The sequence below is a fragment of the Salvelinus fontinalis genome, chromosome 37 (assembly GCF_029448725.1).
Source record: "Salvelinus fontinalis isolate EN_2023a chromosome 37, ASM2944872v1, whole genome shotgun sequence".
NCBI classification, from domain to species: domain Eukaryota; kingdom Metazoa; phylum Chordata; class Actinopteri; order Salmoniformes; family Salmonidae; genus Salvelinus; species Salvelinus fontinalis.
The window spans coordinates 23,825,147-23,841,873 of record NC_074701.1 but is presented as its reverse complement, the minus strand read 5'-3'; the positions used below and the strand labels follow the sequence as shown (position 1 = coordinate 23,841,873).

Sequence of the window (16,727 nt, the reverse complement as noted above, 5' to 3'; positions counted from 1 at the left end):
GACATAATTTACAACCTTTTTGAATAGAATTTTGGCAAATCGTCCATGGAGAGAAAAGTTCATTAATTTAACTTATTCATCCTAAATTGTGTCAGAACATGACACCTGGAGGGAAATTATCTTGTCTGTTTTGTAATGACGAAGGTTTGTTTCTTAATCTGTGACACTATAATAGCTAGTATAGAAACGTAGCCTAGTTGAATGAATTGTATTAGTGGAATAGCCCCTAAGGAAATATAAATATTTTGCACAATATTAGTTTGCGTGTGGACTATTATGGGAAATTGTATTTTTATTTTATTTATTAGCCTAGGTCTACTGGGAAATAATCAAATTGTTTTACCAAATGTGCCCTAATACACAATATCCTACTTTGTTGTAGGCCTTTCTTCATCTGAGGACATGAGCGTCTATTTTGTTGGTGTTTGAGTTGTGGAATGATGACCATTGTAAAAAACTTACATCCATAGGCTTACAGTGCATGCCGAAAATGATTATTGCTATTCCGGAATCTAGGTTATATTATCAATAAGTATAAATCAGACCACAAACAAAAAATCATCTAATTCACCATAATGTTTTAGTCTCCCCAAACCCGTGCATCAAAATATGATATAGGCCTACTCTGCTGGTATTGGATATAGGCTGTGTACGACGAAAGTAATTTGCCTATTGTACTTTCATCGATGTTTATGCCAAACATTTTGTGCTAACAACTCTGTCCTCATTTGCTACCTAATTTGACTCTATAAAACCAATAACACAAGGGCGTAACAGCCTACAACCAAAGCGCAAAGTGAGGGTGGACTTCGTTGTTATCGTGTAGCCTACACCCCCACTCTCTCTCTACCTCGCTCTCTCTCTCTCTGCCCGTCTCTCTCCCCCTCGTTCTACTTCCCATCTCTTCCTTAATCCCATTTGCCATTGTACGTGCCCAATCGCCGTATACTTTCCGCATTTAACTTGGATGACATTTTTATTTCATCATTAGCATCCGGCGCCAGACTGACGCGGTGGACACAGTTGCATTTTGACAAAGGAACGCACAAGACTTGGATCCAATACTGATATTATTTTGTCCTCTCTGAAGACTATTTGCTTTTCTGATCTGTTTTTATTTTTTACGTTCTCGATCAGCTGCGTAATCAAGAATATATTTGACATTTAAAACATCGCACAGAAGGACAGTTAGTCCTACCAGTTTATAATATCCCTCTTTCTAAGTGAGACTTTGTTAATTCCAGTCTTTTAACACTTACATTTGTGGTCTACGGCATTCGGACCACAACCTCCAAGCAGCAATGCCCGAGACGGCGCAAGAGACGTGCACTCCGGTGAAAGACTCTCCCTTCTTCATTAAGAACTTACTTAACTGTGATAGTAAACCATCCAAACCGAAGCCCATCTTCGCCTCGGCAAAGGCGGCGTTTGAAGGGGGCTTTTCCCTATCCCAGGTCGGGGACTTTAACTTTCCTCGCTTTGAGTTACCCACACAGAGGTTTGCTTTACCGGCGCACTATCTGGAGCGAGCCTCAGCATGGTGGTATCCCTACACGCTCAGCGCAGCCAGTCATCTACACAGAACGGAAGGTAAGCCCATGCACTTCTGATTGTCTTCTCTTTCTTTACCTTTTACATGATTAATCAGAACGTATAATGTGTGCGTAATTTGTATAGCGGAAATTGCCATGGATTTTATGGGCTGAAGGACATTCAAACAAGGATAATCATTCTTGAACTACATCCATATCCTCATTTTAGGGGGTCTTGTATTTTATGTCACTTATGATAAGCATTTCATTCAGTTAGGCCATTGTTTGTCATCATTGTAAGTTTCTCGTCGAGGGTATGTTCGACTCAAAGGTATAATAGCCAACTGTTTGCTTAAGCATATCTAGTAACAACGAGGCATTGAACATGCAGTCACCTTTATAACCCATATATATTTTCTGTCGTTATTTTAGTTGCCGAGAAGGCAAGAGCAAGAGACTCTTCTCCAACCTCAGGCACGGACCGCGACTCGCCAGACCTGGTGCTCAAATCCGATCCAGACGGCAAAGAAGACGAGGACAACAAAAGTGGTGATGAAATAGTTCTAGACGAGAGTGATTCTGAGGACACAAAGAAAGACAGTGGGGTAGACGACAGGAAGAAAAACGAGGACAGTGACGAAAAGAAAGCATGTCGAAAAAAGAAAACACGCACCGTGTTCTCTCGGAGTCAGGTGTTTCAGCTTGAGTCCACCTTTGACATGAAGCGCTACTTGAGCAGTACCGAGAGGGCCGGATTGGCTGCGTCATTGCACCTGACAGAGACACAGGTAAAGATTTGGTTCCAGAACAGAAGAAATAAATGGAAGAGGCAGCTTGCCGCTGAACTAGAGGCTGCCAATCTGAGCCACGCCGCTGCACAGAGGATAGTGCGAGTGCCCATCCTCTACCACGAGAACTCTGCCTCAGAGACTGGCAATGCAACCGGCAACGTTCCTGTGAGCCAGTCGCTCCTCACTTTCCCCCACCATCTCTATTACTCTCACCCAATCGTCACCTCTGTGCCACTACTCAGACCTGTTTGAAAAACAAGACGTTGGTATCTATATTCCTCGTAGGCCTACAGAACATTACACAAGACAACCTAAAACAATATTTTTCTAAAGAAGAAAATACAAATTTAAAAAATAGTCCTATAATTTCTGTTAAAGAGGATATATTGTGCATTTTTATATTAGGGTGAAGTTTACATTTTGTCTGGCATAATTTCACGCCAATAGCATATTGTTCTTATTAAAAATTAATATTAAGGAGTTAACACTGCCCCAAAATACATTTCAGGAAGTCTGCCCCCCCTTCAAATGAATGGAACGTCTTATGATAGCATTCTAGCGCATGGGGTCGTAGCATTTGACCCCAACTGATGTTTTCATTGTGTTTTCTCTTTTCTCAGCCATTTAGGAATATCGAATATCGAACGGGCTCAACACTCTTTACTCAAAGCGCTTTAAAAGGGGACAATCAAGATACGCTGTTTTATGTACAATATAATTGTAGCTTATAGGCTTATTGTTTTTGATGTACTGATTCTAATTTCTGCTTCCTCGACAATGTCCTTATAGCACAATTAAGAATTGAATGTCATTACTTTTTGTGTTTTTGAAACAATAACATGGTGTACAAATGTATATGGATATATTTAATCGAGTCAATGAAATGAGCTACCTGTTGAAGCTATTCCTTTGTACAGAAAAAAACAACTTTTTGATATTGTATTGCTGAATTCTGTTGTGAAATAAATGGAGATTATTCCATTCTTAAATATGTCGAATCAGTGCGTATTCAATAATCTAATTGGGTGTAATTGGGTGTAGTATACAGTCTATTCCTAGGGCATCAATTCTGAAATGTTATATTTTTGCCAGTTTGTCTCCCAAACAAATTAGTCTATTGTCGACTTTCAAAACGTCTTCATGAACAGGGTTGATTGTTGAATAATGTAAACAAATAGCATATCTTAACAAATAAACAAACCTTTATTATAGACCCAATATAATTGTTGCGAATTTCAAAATGAACATTAAGTCGTGTGTGAGATGAAATGAGTATACTCCTGGCATATACAAAGAAGAGGATATTCGTCGTCAATTCCCTTTACAGAGGCTTGACTGGGCCTATCTAATTACAAGTGCTACTGGTCTCGAGCAGACCACGTGTCCTACACTCTTCGGAGACACACTGCCATAGCAGTTGTTGACTGAGTTAGATTATTTCAGTTGAGATGCCAGGCATATTATATACGGCATATTGAAACAATTATCCTTGGAACAAACGCGTTGGAGGTGGTGAGTAGGCCTATACCATGTAGCATAAGGACAATAGATGAAGTTTGAAGGAATCAACATTATGCATGATGCATTGTGCATATACATTGGCGCAGATTCACAAACTATCTAAACCCACACACTAACCCATTTTTATTTGCTATGATTATTACTTAATAGTGCAGATTGTATTTGTCATCCATATTGACTGCAGAACTAAATACAGGTAGGCCTACCCGAAAACCACGCGCTTATTTTGGGAGTCCCATCAATTATTACGCGAATAAAGAACATAAGCAGGTGCGTAATCAACCTGCTGTTATGCACTTTAAAAGTTGTTTTACATAAAAAATGGCTCGGTCAATTAGATGCGTAATTGCCACCATCTTGACGAAATTATGGGGCAATGTGGTCTATTCAAAAGAGAAAAATTAATTGCCTAATTCTAGGCTATTCTAAAATGTGCGTGTGTGCGTGCGTATGTACGGCGTAAGTGCGTGCATGTGTGCATGCGTAGCTCCTTATAGGTTCATGTTTAACATTTAATTTAAAAAAACATATTTTTTAAATTTTGCAACAATAATCATATTACTTGTGGATGCAGCCTTTATGACCGTCTTCGGTAATGGTGCACTAGACGGGTGTAGGCTAATTATCCCACCAAATGTGCCCTTCATCTCTCACCTAATGGTTGTATTGTTTATTTTTCCTATGTAGTTTCACATGGATCAGCAATAGATAGAGAATTAGGGTTTGGTCAATTCGGTTTCATTTTCTAAACACTCATACATGTCTATGCCATTTGGTCTCATACATGTCTATGCCAGGTCGCAGTTGTAAACGAGAACTTGTTCTCAACTGGCCTACCTGGTTAAAGTAAGGTGAAATAAAAGATATTCACACACCTATGCCAATGTCTCCGTAGTGCTCATGCCTACAATTCACCTGTGGAATGTTTCTGACGTGGAGCTATTGCAAATGCTCGAATAGAAATGCTACCTTTTTGTTGAGTAGAAAACCTTTGGTATCTTGTGAAAAAGTTTTCTAAAGTATTTCGATCACCATGGGCCCACATAAAGGTTTTAGGAAGTTCAAAAGTTTTGATAGCCTATAGGCTATGCACGATAAAGCTTGACGCAGACTCCCCCCTCAAACCCTCAAACGATATTTTGTGGACTGACGTTTTCCTTTTAATCCATAAGGAAATGTACTTTGTTAAATCGTGTTTCACCTGTTTAATGTCAGTCACTCATTCCTATATTTATTTTGGACGATATAAATTGGCTAAAATGACACAGAACATTAGCCTATAAAGTTGCGACATAGTTCACAAATGTATTATCTAATGTTAGGTGGAATAATATCAATATCAAAATGCAAAGAGTTGACTATATGTAATTACTGTTGAAGATAACTTTATCATTTTATTCAGCATTCCCTCCATCTGAGTAGAAACCAGTCAACTCTTTGCCTCAAAGGTCGTGTTCTGCTTTTGTCTCTAATGCAGTTATCGAAAACAAATCAGTAGCTACTCTATGATGACCGCACAACTATACAAAGTGCGCATTCAAATATCGTCTGATAATCACTAATGTATTGACGTATTATATCATGCAAACTCATCACGAACCCATTACAGAGAACTAATAGATTGATATGGTGTTCTTCCCGGCGCTGATATTGATCAGCAAACGTCTGTAAAATATTGTTACAAATAAGGGCATTGTTCACGGGCAGTTTTGGTTGCGCTCATGACCTTGATTTGCGCGCATGAATTGAAAAAAATTGCCACTCGATAATGTCCATTTGTAGAACATCTTTATGCAAAGGAGAAGGGGCGAGAGCAAAAATTGGATAAAATACATTTGCAGGAACGGGGCAATGGACATAACCGCGGGCGGCTCAGTATATTACATTAAAATAGAAAGTTGAGTGCTGATTTTAAACAGGGCCCATCAAATGTTATAGTGCCAGTTAGGCCTACAATTTTGATCAAGTGACAACAGTTGAAGTATTTTCAGCCCTTTCCTGAAACCCTGGGCATCTGTTCCCGCATGTGATTCATGCGAAAATCTGTGGAGATATTTTGGTGCAATTACTTGACTTCATATAGGCCTAGGCAAACGTTAATTGATCTTAACATATATTCGATATTTTCAATTGTTTGCAGGCTTGTGGTAATGTATAAACAATACATAGATTACATAAATATACTTTTTATCATTTCAAATATATATACATTTCCTATGCAAATGAATTCATATGTTCTTACATAGGCTACGCCTATAGGTGAGAAGCGGATGCTTCAAATCCATCTACTAAACTCCGATATGTATGAGGAGATGTCTTGTGTAGTGCTTGCTGTCAAGTTTGGATGAATGCTCTGCCAAATTGGGCACATTTGATCATCTTACTAAAACATCAGTTTAGACATATATGGGATTGTAATGGGACTCCCTACAAACACGCCACTCCGATTCAAGTGATTTTCGTAGCAGTAGAGTATTTTCCACAACCCTAACCCTTTTCTGTAACCCTTACCCTTTCCCTTAACCTGCTATGTTAATTATCCTAACCTGCTGCGTACGTTCTGCTATCCTGCTACGAAAAAGTCGTAGTTGTATCGAAGTGGCGTGTTTTTAGGGAATCTAATCTTGTTATGGCCTATAGAAACCGCAGAACCACGTTAATGCAAAACATTCTTGACACTTACTTATTTTTTAGGAAACGTAAATCTTCTTTACAATAGTATCCCATTTGCTTTCGTGATTGAATGCAAGCATCAGATTTTCATCAAAGTTCTATTAAGTGAAACATAGGTTGCGGGGCACCGTCTGATTGGAACAGTTTAAATTTTAATTGTGTTTTTAATTTGACATATAGTTGCTGTGAAGAATGACACCGAAACGCCAAGGGGCGGTCGATTTTCTTAATTTCTCCCCGAGGAATTGATGAGTCTATCAGGGCAGTAAATTGGAAAGCCATTAAAACTCAATGGTGAGGTTGTTAATTGGAACTTGATGGATAGGAGCCCTTGGATAGGCTATACTGATCCAATCTTCTTGACTTTCTGTTTTCCAATAAATTACCCAATTCATTTCCAACCTCAGATTACATAAATTGTACACCTCCAGGGCTCGCGCTCTGCTTTGCTCTTACGACCGCTTCGACCACCCCCTCACACACACACCCTCTCTCTCGCTCTCTCTGCGATTTGAAAAAAGGAGCAGGGCTCAGATCCTTGAATGAAAATCGAAACATAATCAACGTTTATACTTACAAAATTTATTGATATCATTTTCTCTGGTAATTTCCTTATTTTAGAGTTGGACACGTCATATATCATAATACACACGTGTAGGGGTCTTTGTTTAATATTTATCGAAGCTTGATTCTTAGATCAAAGCTGCTCATAACTTCATCTGTCTTTCTAAGACCTTTTTCTCATAGTAAAAATCTTGTTCTGTTATTGCAGTAGGGCTGCCATACAACACCTATCATTGTGATAGAGCACGAATTTAGACCGCGCCATGCTGTTTCTGAACATGTTTTCTGCAAATCAGAGGGGTAAATTCAGGATCTTCAGACACGTTACCGTTTGGCATATATTGTATAGGCTTAAAGTTTATGATAACGCCATTTAGGCCTAATTTCTTTTGATATAGGCCTATCGGCCATCATGAAAATATATCTTCAGATTTGTTTCAACATCTGGAGTTTAATTGGTATTCAAGTGTCGGATTAATTATGTAATATTTTTTGATAATGATATAAGGGTATAAATAAAGCTTAAACAGACATTGCTGCTTCTGACAAAGGTCTTTGTTTGAAAATAGCACGTATAAATCGTCCCATTTAACTGTAATGGGAGATTTCACGCATTTATGTGTAGTCACCCTAAATCCAGTGCAATCTGTGACTGCCCTCATTCATATATTACCCCATTAAATGTAGCCTATATCTTGATGGGCACATGCATTCTTAAAATCGTTTATCTGCTGTTGGGCTAAATTCGTGTTGACAATCACAAGATGGGTTTCACTATCATCACCATCGTCATCGTTACTCCTTCCTCCTATCAGAGGATTAACCAAAACCACAATACAAAACAATATTGAACAGAAAATAGGGAGAAAGGCCGGGGTCGTCATCCCATCCCTAGGCGGAGCAGCACGAGGGTTAGGGCCCTGACATTATGATTAAAGCTGACCATTTGTTATGTGTCGAGGGTCCCTTAGAAAGAAGTAACTAGGGATAATGTGCTAGAACCACGAACTCAAACCCCGCAGCTGCCCCACCAGACACCGTCAGAGAGAGAGAGGGAGATGGGGAGCGGGGGCGCGCCCCCACCCTCCAATCAATTAGTCAATCAATTAGCAGGCCTCCACTCCACGCGAGGCAGATTAGCTGCAGTAGGCCTAATGATCAAATTAATTCTTAATCGCAGATAATGGCCGTGGAATGACTTTATTATTTTCAGGATAAAATAGTTAGGGTTCCATATTAGTTCCAGGAACAACACCCAGGAATGTATGTTGGATTATCTGACCAATTTACCATCCACAAGGCTAATAGAATACATGCCATTTCTTCCATGAGGTCATTGTGTAGTAGGCCCCTACTTGTGTCTACAGTTGACTGTACAGATAACATGGTTTGTATTCCCCCCTGAGGGTGTGTCAATGGTATGCTATTATACCATTTGAACTAAGTGTGTTAGGGATAAAGGTTTGTTATTTGAGGGAATATCGCAAATCAAGTATTTTACACTATACAAAGTGAAAAGGTTTAAATTGTTGAGTATTATATTAGATAGACTTAGGGAGAGTCATGACCAAATCAATTTGCATGCCGATGTAAAACATGTAGAATATATTATCTCCATTCACTTCAAAAAGTATTGCAGTGAAATAACAAGGGTCTACTGTAGTGTAATAATTTGTTATTATGTTGTCTTGCAATATATGTGAAAATATTAATTTGTAAAATTACATCAACACAATATGCAATACTTGTGGTTGAAAAAAAGGAAAAGAAAAATCCCTGATGTTCCCTCATTGAAAGACTAATGGCGACAAACATGGTTGCACCTGTTTCCCATTTCTCCAGTCTATTGTCCACTTAAAATGTAGTCACCCCCAAATATTAGGTAAGCCTATGTCAAGTTGTCAACATATCACACAAAAACAAAACAAACAAAGCACAACAATACACAATATAAGACTCGTGAATTAAAAACCTTTACCTACACAAAATCCATTGCCTAAAATATTGTCCATTTTCAATCAAAACGTCCAATTGAAGTGATATAGCCTAATAAGAGACATGTTGCACCAGTTTCTAAACAAAAGGCGATTCATATTATGTTTATGCCAAAACGTGTTTTGTTGTATATGTAGCCTTTTGAAGTAAATGAATAGCCTAACATCTGTGATGTGCTTGTACCATTATGCCTGTTTGTCTACCTTTACTATCGGATTCGAAAAGGGACGTAGGCTATATGCTCGAATAAACGACAGCCTGTAGTTATTTGTCCTTAGCTCCTTTCATCCTATCTCAGAACCTTGACATGAGTTTGAAATTTCCGGGCTTAGTTTGAGCGTGTGATTGGCCCACGCAGAGCTTACCTACATGCAAATGAGGCAACGCCACAATACTGTCTTTAGTCCAGAGCGCGTGGATGTAGACCAGGAATACATTCATGTTCCCTGAGCTCCAGGAAAAAACAACCCAAGCCCCTCAACTTCTAAAAACGGTTTCTAAAAAATACTATTTCCAAACTATTTTACGCAAGAGTTGTGAGTATTCACAGACCAACAATACGAGAAAAATAACACAAAAACTAAGATATAGCCTAATCTTACTGTTATGAATCGAGAATGAGTACCACAGAAGACAGCGGAAGCAAGTGCTCGTCGGCCCCAATTTCCAGTTTCACTATTCAGTCGATATTGGGCACTTCGTCGGAGAAGCCACGGTCGGGGGTGAAGGACAGTTCCAAGGGACTGCAGCTGGCGAGGAAGCGCTCGCTGTCGGTGTCTTCAGAAGAGGAGTGCAGCGGTGGGGAGGACTCTGCAGACTGTTTCTGTTCGGATCGTGGTCACAGCGAGCCATGCAACCGACATCAACCACTAAATTTTTCATGTTTAGGTGAGTAGATCACTGAATGTAATTTGTGTTGTGCGTTAAATGTAGGCCTAATTATTTGTTGCTTTTAGATTTTGCTTGTATTTATTTCCCTCGATGACATTTTGTATTCGAAAATATAGGCTTCCAAAGTAAAAAGGTGAAATAGGCTACAGAATGTATAACTCGATGTATTGTATCTAACGGGACATTATTAGTATTAGGCCTAGACCAATTATTATTATTATTTAAATGTGTTATTAGGCTATTATTGTAGCCTAATAATAGGTCAACAATAGTGTAAAGTAGGCTAGGACTAATGATAAACGTATTTATGATAACCTTCGGCAGAAGTAGCCTAGTACTTGTTGCAGTTTAAGCTTGTAAACGTAGATAGCCTATGTTTGTTACTGCAGATAGTGGGTAGGCTATCACTTCACTTTGTTTAATGTGTCGTTTTACTGCTACATCCGCGAACAGGGGAAAGGTCAAATAATTAACAGGATGTTTCCCCCGTCATTCCAAATTTAATCGAGTCTGCTAATTGATTAAACCTTTTTTTCACAATGACTGCATTTCGTCAATTGACCGTTAAATGTAACCTGATTTAATTAATATTGTGCACCAGGCATAGTCAAAATTAAATTGTTTATTTAAAAGAACACTTACAACCTTTCCACTGTCGATGAATGAGTCAAAGTTCACACTTAATGAACTCTTGTACTGAGTATCGAATAATGTTATTGTTTTAACAGGGATGTTCTCAACTTGGGTAGACCAACACAAAGCATTTGAAAAATAAGTGTGAAACCTTTGAGACATTCAACATTTTGAGACACAAAATTGACAAGCTGATCTAAAGGCAATATAGACTAAGGCATCCAGTATCTTTATGCGATGCTTTATCTTGAGGATAGGCCTACATCATTTGTCAATTTTGATAGGCTACAGATGATACCGAGGAGGACATTGGGAAATCAGTTTGTTGAAATATTGTGACACATTTTCTTTTCTTTCCGACACATATATACTGGTCTTTTTCCTTAATGCAGGTTCAACAACGGGACTTATTTCAGTCCGTGACGGGATTGCACGGCGACCGCACCTGACACAGCCTCTGCTGCAGGATTACAAAGAGGAACAAGAGAGACCATGCAATCCAATGTCACCTATTTCCGAGGAGAGACAGACAGACGGTGCGGACAAGCAGAGCAACTCGTCCAAGAAGAAGACTCGTACAGTCTTCTCGCGGAGTCAGGTGTACCAGCTCGAATCCACGTTTGATATGAAGAGGTATTTGAGCAGCTCCGAGCGAGCCTGTTTAGCATCTAGTCTACAGCTAACAGAAACTCAGGTGAAGACGTGGTTTCAAAACCGCAGGAACAAATGGAAGCGACAACTGTCGGCGGAACTGGAGGCCGCGAACATGGCACACGCCTCCGCACAGACACTGGTCGGAATGCCGCTTGTTTTTAGAGATAGCTCCCTGCTCCGGGTACCAGTTCCAAGATCTATCGCTTTTCCAACGCCGCTATACTACCCTGGCAGCAGCCTACCAGGGTTACCATTGTACAATCTGTATAACAAAATTGAATATTGACTTAATGCCTGTGATGAGAGTCCACAAAAATAACACGTTAACACACTACAGTAGCCTACATTCGTATAAATGTCTGGCATAACTCATGTCTATTATATCACTTTATTTGTTGAAAATATATATTTCTTATTATGCAGCAACTGTATGTTTAACAGGAAGCAGCAAACGTATCTAAATGTATAAAATACACCATGTGTATAATCATTCTTTTGTACCTTGATTTTGCGTTCTCCCTCGTTTAACACGTTAAATTGGTGAATTTCGCCACTGCAATACAGATGTAATCAAGTGGACTATGTTTCCCAAACGAATTCTGGATGCATTAAAAAAACGTTTTCAATTGAATGTGAATGTGAATATGAAATATTGAGGTCCAAGACGTCCATCTACCTTCATCTGTTAAACTACTAGAATAAATTGGGTTTATACATTTGGGGATAGGGAAGTTCAATCTCGTTGCTTCCATTTGGGGAAAATGTCATTGTTTTTATTGTAATCATAGGCCTACCAAGTAAACTACTCATTCAATAAATTTTCTATATCAATGAAACGTGGGTTTGGATTTATTGTACATTTCCTGATTTAGTTCTTGTGGCATTCAATCCAGTCTTTGAAAATCAGGGATGGAAAAATGTATTTCATAATTGCACAATGGTCAGGCTAGATAAAAATATATATATTTATATATATATTCACACTGCAGCTCAAGGATTATTAAGTAAAAACTATTTGTTCTGTTTTCTGTCAAACTTTCTGCCATGGACGTTTCAATCAACATGACATCCAGCTGGTCAAACTCTCTTATAAACATATGACTCTGCAACTAACTTGGCCTCTAAAGGTGAATAGCGATACTGAAATATTTTACTAGCTTGTGGCAAAAGCTTCCAGTAGACCAGAATTCATACATTCAAAACTTTAAAACATCTAGGTTGCCTGGTAGCCTAAAAACAATGTAGGATCACTGTTTTTCCATATTCAACTTATATTTGCCAAATTTGAACAATGTTATACTGTACGTTAAGCCTCATAGGTCTGTTGTAACAAGTACTCATTCGCCTGCTAACAATAATACTAACACCATGGGTTATTAACAACAAAGTGTTATGAACGCTTTACAGTTTCAAAATGATCTATGTATACAAGTGGTTTCAGGTGTAGCATGCCACTGTAGCATTGCTGCAGATGGGTTTATGTGCTGCTTCTCCTCAAACATGGGCACATAATGATAAGATTTTGTCAAACTCTTTGGTTCTATTTATGTGCCTGTCTAAGACATACATACTCTTTATTTTCATCTGTCATCACAGTTCTTTGGAAAATTAGCCAATGTGAAACGTGTCATTTGTACTTACGAGAGGGTCAACTCAGTGGCCTGCTAAACACATTGCAGGGGGAGGGAGAGAGATGCACACCATCAGCAGCCAATCAGAGCCATGGTGGATATTCCAGCCTGGTCTCATAAACTAGACATAACATAGTAAATGTAAATCCAGGACCCTCAAATTAGTATGATATGTTATGTTTGGTATGGTTACGTAAGAAAGATGGTTACTTAAGGCAAAACATGAAAATAGCATGGTTGGTCAGTGTATAACATTAGTGTCTAGCAACCCAAAGGTTGCGAGTTTGAATCTCATCACGAACAACTTCAGCATTTTAGCTAATTAGCAACTTTTCAACTACTTACTACTTTTTTCTACTTTGCAACTACTTAGCATGTTAGCTAACTCTTCCCCAACCATAACTTCAACCCTTTTAGCTAACTCTTCCCCTAACCGTAACCTTAACCCTTTTAGTTAATCCTTCCCCTAAGCCTAACCCTTTAACCTAACTCCTAAACATACCCTAACCTTAACCCTAACCCCTAACACCTAGTCTAGTGGACTCTCAGCTCTTAGCAGATCATATGTTTAGCAAATTCGTAACATATTGTATGTTTTGCTAATTTGTAACATATATTACGAACTGTAATTCGTAACATATCATACTAAATGGAGAGTCCTGTATATGTGGGGTGGCAGCGTAGCCTAGTGGTTAGAGTGTTGGACTAGTAACTGAAAGCTTGCAAGTTCAAATACCCGAGCTGACAAGGTACAAATCTGTCATTCTGCCCCTGGACAAGGCAGTGGCACTGTTCCTAGGCCATCATTGAAAAGAAGAATTTGTTCTTAACTGACTTGCCTAGTTAAATAAAGGTTAAAAAAATGTACAGAATTATACGAAACGCTCTGAGACCAGGTTGTATATTCTGACACTTGAAGTGTGCAATACAGGAAGTTCTAGCCTTGTTGGAGGAAACTTAATAAGTGGTGCTGTTGTTAAAGTTCAAGACTCACCGCGTTGTTGTGTGATGCTTTTTCTTTTTCAAGCGAGCCACCACTGTATCGGTTACAGTGAAAATACTTTTTTAACAGATTAGAGTGTTTAGACTAGAGGGTGAAAACATGTATTTTTTAATGTAGCACATTGAAAATAACTCTGTCATTTTTATCTTCTTGGTACCTTTCGTATCTTTTCTTGCTCTTACAGTATTAGGCTACATTATTAGGCTACAGTACTTGCTTGCTTTTACGTTAATAAGCCCAATCAAAAAAGGCACACACACACACACCCTGTGGTTGATGGGGAGTGATAAAACAGTGTCATCAGCCAGCTTTTCTTGGATGTCATAGCTTACAGCGTACAAGGGATCTCTCTCTCCCCCTCTCCCCCTCTCCCCCTCTCTCTCTCTCTCTCTCTCTCTCTCTCTCTCTCTCTCTCTCTCTCTCTCTCTCTCTCTCTCTCTCTCTCTCTCTCTCTCTCTCTCTCTCTCTCTCTCTCTCTCTCTCTCTCTCTCTCTCTCTCTCTCTCTCTTCCCCTCCCTCCCTCCCTCCCTCCCTCTCTCTCTCTCTCTCTCTCTCTCTGCTAATGGCTACATTACCCAAGAGGCTCTGTTGCCCTGCAGATTATTCCTGACCCAATTTCTGCAACAGCCGCCCCGTGTTCTGGGCAAATGGATTGCGTTAGACAACAGAAGTGATTTATGGCTAACTCTGATGCTGGCGGAGAGTTGCAGCTGGATGAATTTGTGACAGATAGGAGAGGGAGAGAAAAGAGAGAAAGAGACAGAACGCTCATGAAAAGGAGCAATAGCGTTGGGTGAATGAAGCTGTTTATTAGTTTCACAGCGTACATAATGCCATCAGGTTTGACGGTAATACACCACTCTCCTGGATGGATGTTTGCGCACTGCTGACTTGTGGGAAATCTGCATGACCTGTCACCTGGGGTTGTTTGATTTACAGGAGAGAGAGAGATAGAAAAGGTTGGAGAGACTGAGCGGTGAGAGAGAGAGATAGAGAGAGAGAGAGAGAGAGAGAGAGAGAGAGAGAGAGAGAGAGAGAGAGGGAGAGAGAGAGAGAGAGAGCGAGAGAGAGAGTGAGAGAGAGAGAGAGAGAGAGAGAGAGAGAGAGAGTGAAAGAGAGTGAAAGAGAGTGAGAGCGGCTTGTGTTATGTATCACGCAAATGGCAGATATGAATTACACATTTTAATAGTGGGGCAATGAAAATGATTTGAAGTGGTTTAAATGGCAAAGAGACAGCGGCTGGCATTGCGGTGAAGATTTGTTGAGATGATGTGTTGTGCCTTAGGATTCATCAAACCTGCCTGGTAAAGTGAAAAGCAAGTGCAATTCACTTTGTGGTATAATTTATGGCAAGAATAATGGTAATTGTAGAGCCTATATGAGTTGAGGGGGAAGAGGATGGGCTGAAGGATTCCCAAGATATTTCTTTCAGCCCTAGAGGAAACTATCTACAGGTTTCCCAATGTTTACATTTGACTCAGCTTTTTCCATGTGCCAGTCCTAAAATGTATACTAAACTATAAACAATTTGTTAAGGCATATGACTGCATTCTAGTTAATTATGTTAAAGTTAGACTGCACATTCTGAAATACAAACAAAACCAATGCCTTGTTTGACATGGTTGTAACAAAGTGTCATGCCATCATTATAACTTTATGTTGGTTTTAATATACAACATTTGTGCCACCTCAAACATCAAAACTGACATTTGTTACTGTTTACATTCCTAATGAAATACCAGGGCCGGTTGTAGCCTTTTGGAGTCCCTAAGCTCCCGAGTGGCGTAGTAATCTAAGGCACTGCATCTCAGTGCTAGAGGCTTCACTACAGACCCTGGTACGATTCTAGGCTGTATCACAACCAGCCATGATAGGGAGTCCCATAGGGCGGCGCACAATTGGCTCAGCGTAGTCCGGGTTAGGGTTTGGCCGGGGTGGGACGTCATTGTAAATAAGAATTTGTTCTTAACTGACTTGCCTAGTAAAATAAAGGTTAAACAAAAAATCTAAAGTGAGATTTGGTTGGGGGACCTCCACCCCGCCGCCAAAACATTTGAGTGGCCCCCCTCTTGATGGCAGAACGGACATTTTTACGTTTTACAGTTTATTTTCTGCAGTTCAACACATTTTGCCATGGGGAAAAGAGAAAATGTTTAAATAGGCATACCCATCATTCATCTGACCAATGACAAAAGGACACTTCACACCATGATCAATGAACATTGAAAAGGCAATAATTACAATATACACATGTTCAGATCATAAACATACATACATTGAGTGTACAAAACATTAAGAACACTTTCCTAATATTGAGTTGCACCCCCCTTTTTGCCATCAGAACAGCCTCAATTTGTCGGAGCATGACTCTACAAGGTGTCGAAAGTGTTCCACAGAGATGCTGGCCCATTTTGAATCCAATGCTTCCCACAGTTGTCACTCTCTGAATGGCACACATGCAAAATCCATGTCTCAATTGTCTCAAGGCTTACAAATCCTTCTTAACCTGTCTCCTCTCCTTAATCTACACTGATTGAAGTGGATTTAACAAGTGATATCCATAAGGGCTCATAGCTTTCACCTGGATTCATGGAAAGAGCAGGTGTGTCTAATGTTTTGTGCACTCAGTGTACAGTGCCAATAGTCTGCAAAGCTGTCATCAAGGCAAAAGGTGGCTACTTTGAAGAATTTATAATCTAAAATATATTTCGATTTAACACTTTGTGGTTACTACATGATTCCATATGTGTTATTTCATAGCTTTGATGTCTTCACTATTATTCTACAATGTAGAAAATAGTAAAAATAAAGAAAACCCTTGAATGAGTAGATGTGTCCA

The 16,727-nt window shown here is 39.4% G+C and overlaps 2 protein-coding genes across 2 annotated transcripts; both read left to right on the top strand.

The window, feature by feature from the left end:
- Window positions 1–798: 798 nt before the first annotated feature.
- LOC129836395 (homeobox protein HMX3-like) lies at window positions 799–3,314 on the top strand. Its single transcript, XM_055902493.1, has 2 exons — window positions 799–1,590; window positions 1,965–3,314. The coding sequence occupies exons 1-2, from the start codon at window positions 1,302–1,304 to the stop codon at window positions 2,573–2,575; spliced, it is 900 nt and encodes a 299-aa protein (XP_055758468.1). The 5' UTR covers window positions 799–1,301; the 3' UTR covers window positions 2,576–3,314.
- A 6,153-nt stretch (window positions 3,315–9,467) lies between these two features.
- Window positions 9,468–12,090, top strand: hmx2 (H6 family homeobox 2). The gene is made up of 2 exons (XM_055902494.1): window positions 9,468–9,964; window positions 10,993–12,090. Exons 1-2 carry the CDS (start codon window positions 9,694–9,696, stop codon window positions 11,538–11,540), a joined length of 819 nt encoding a protein of 272 aa, XP_055758469.1. The 5' UTR covers window positions 9,468–9,693; the 3' UTR covers window positions 11,541–12,090.
- The last annotated feature ends 4,637 nt before the right edge of the window (window positions 12,091–16,727 follow it).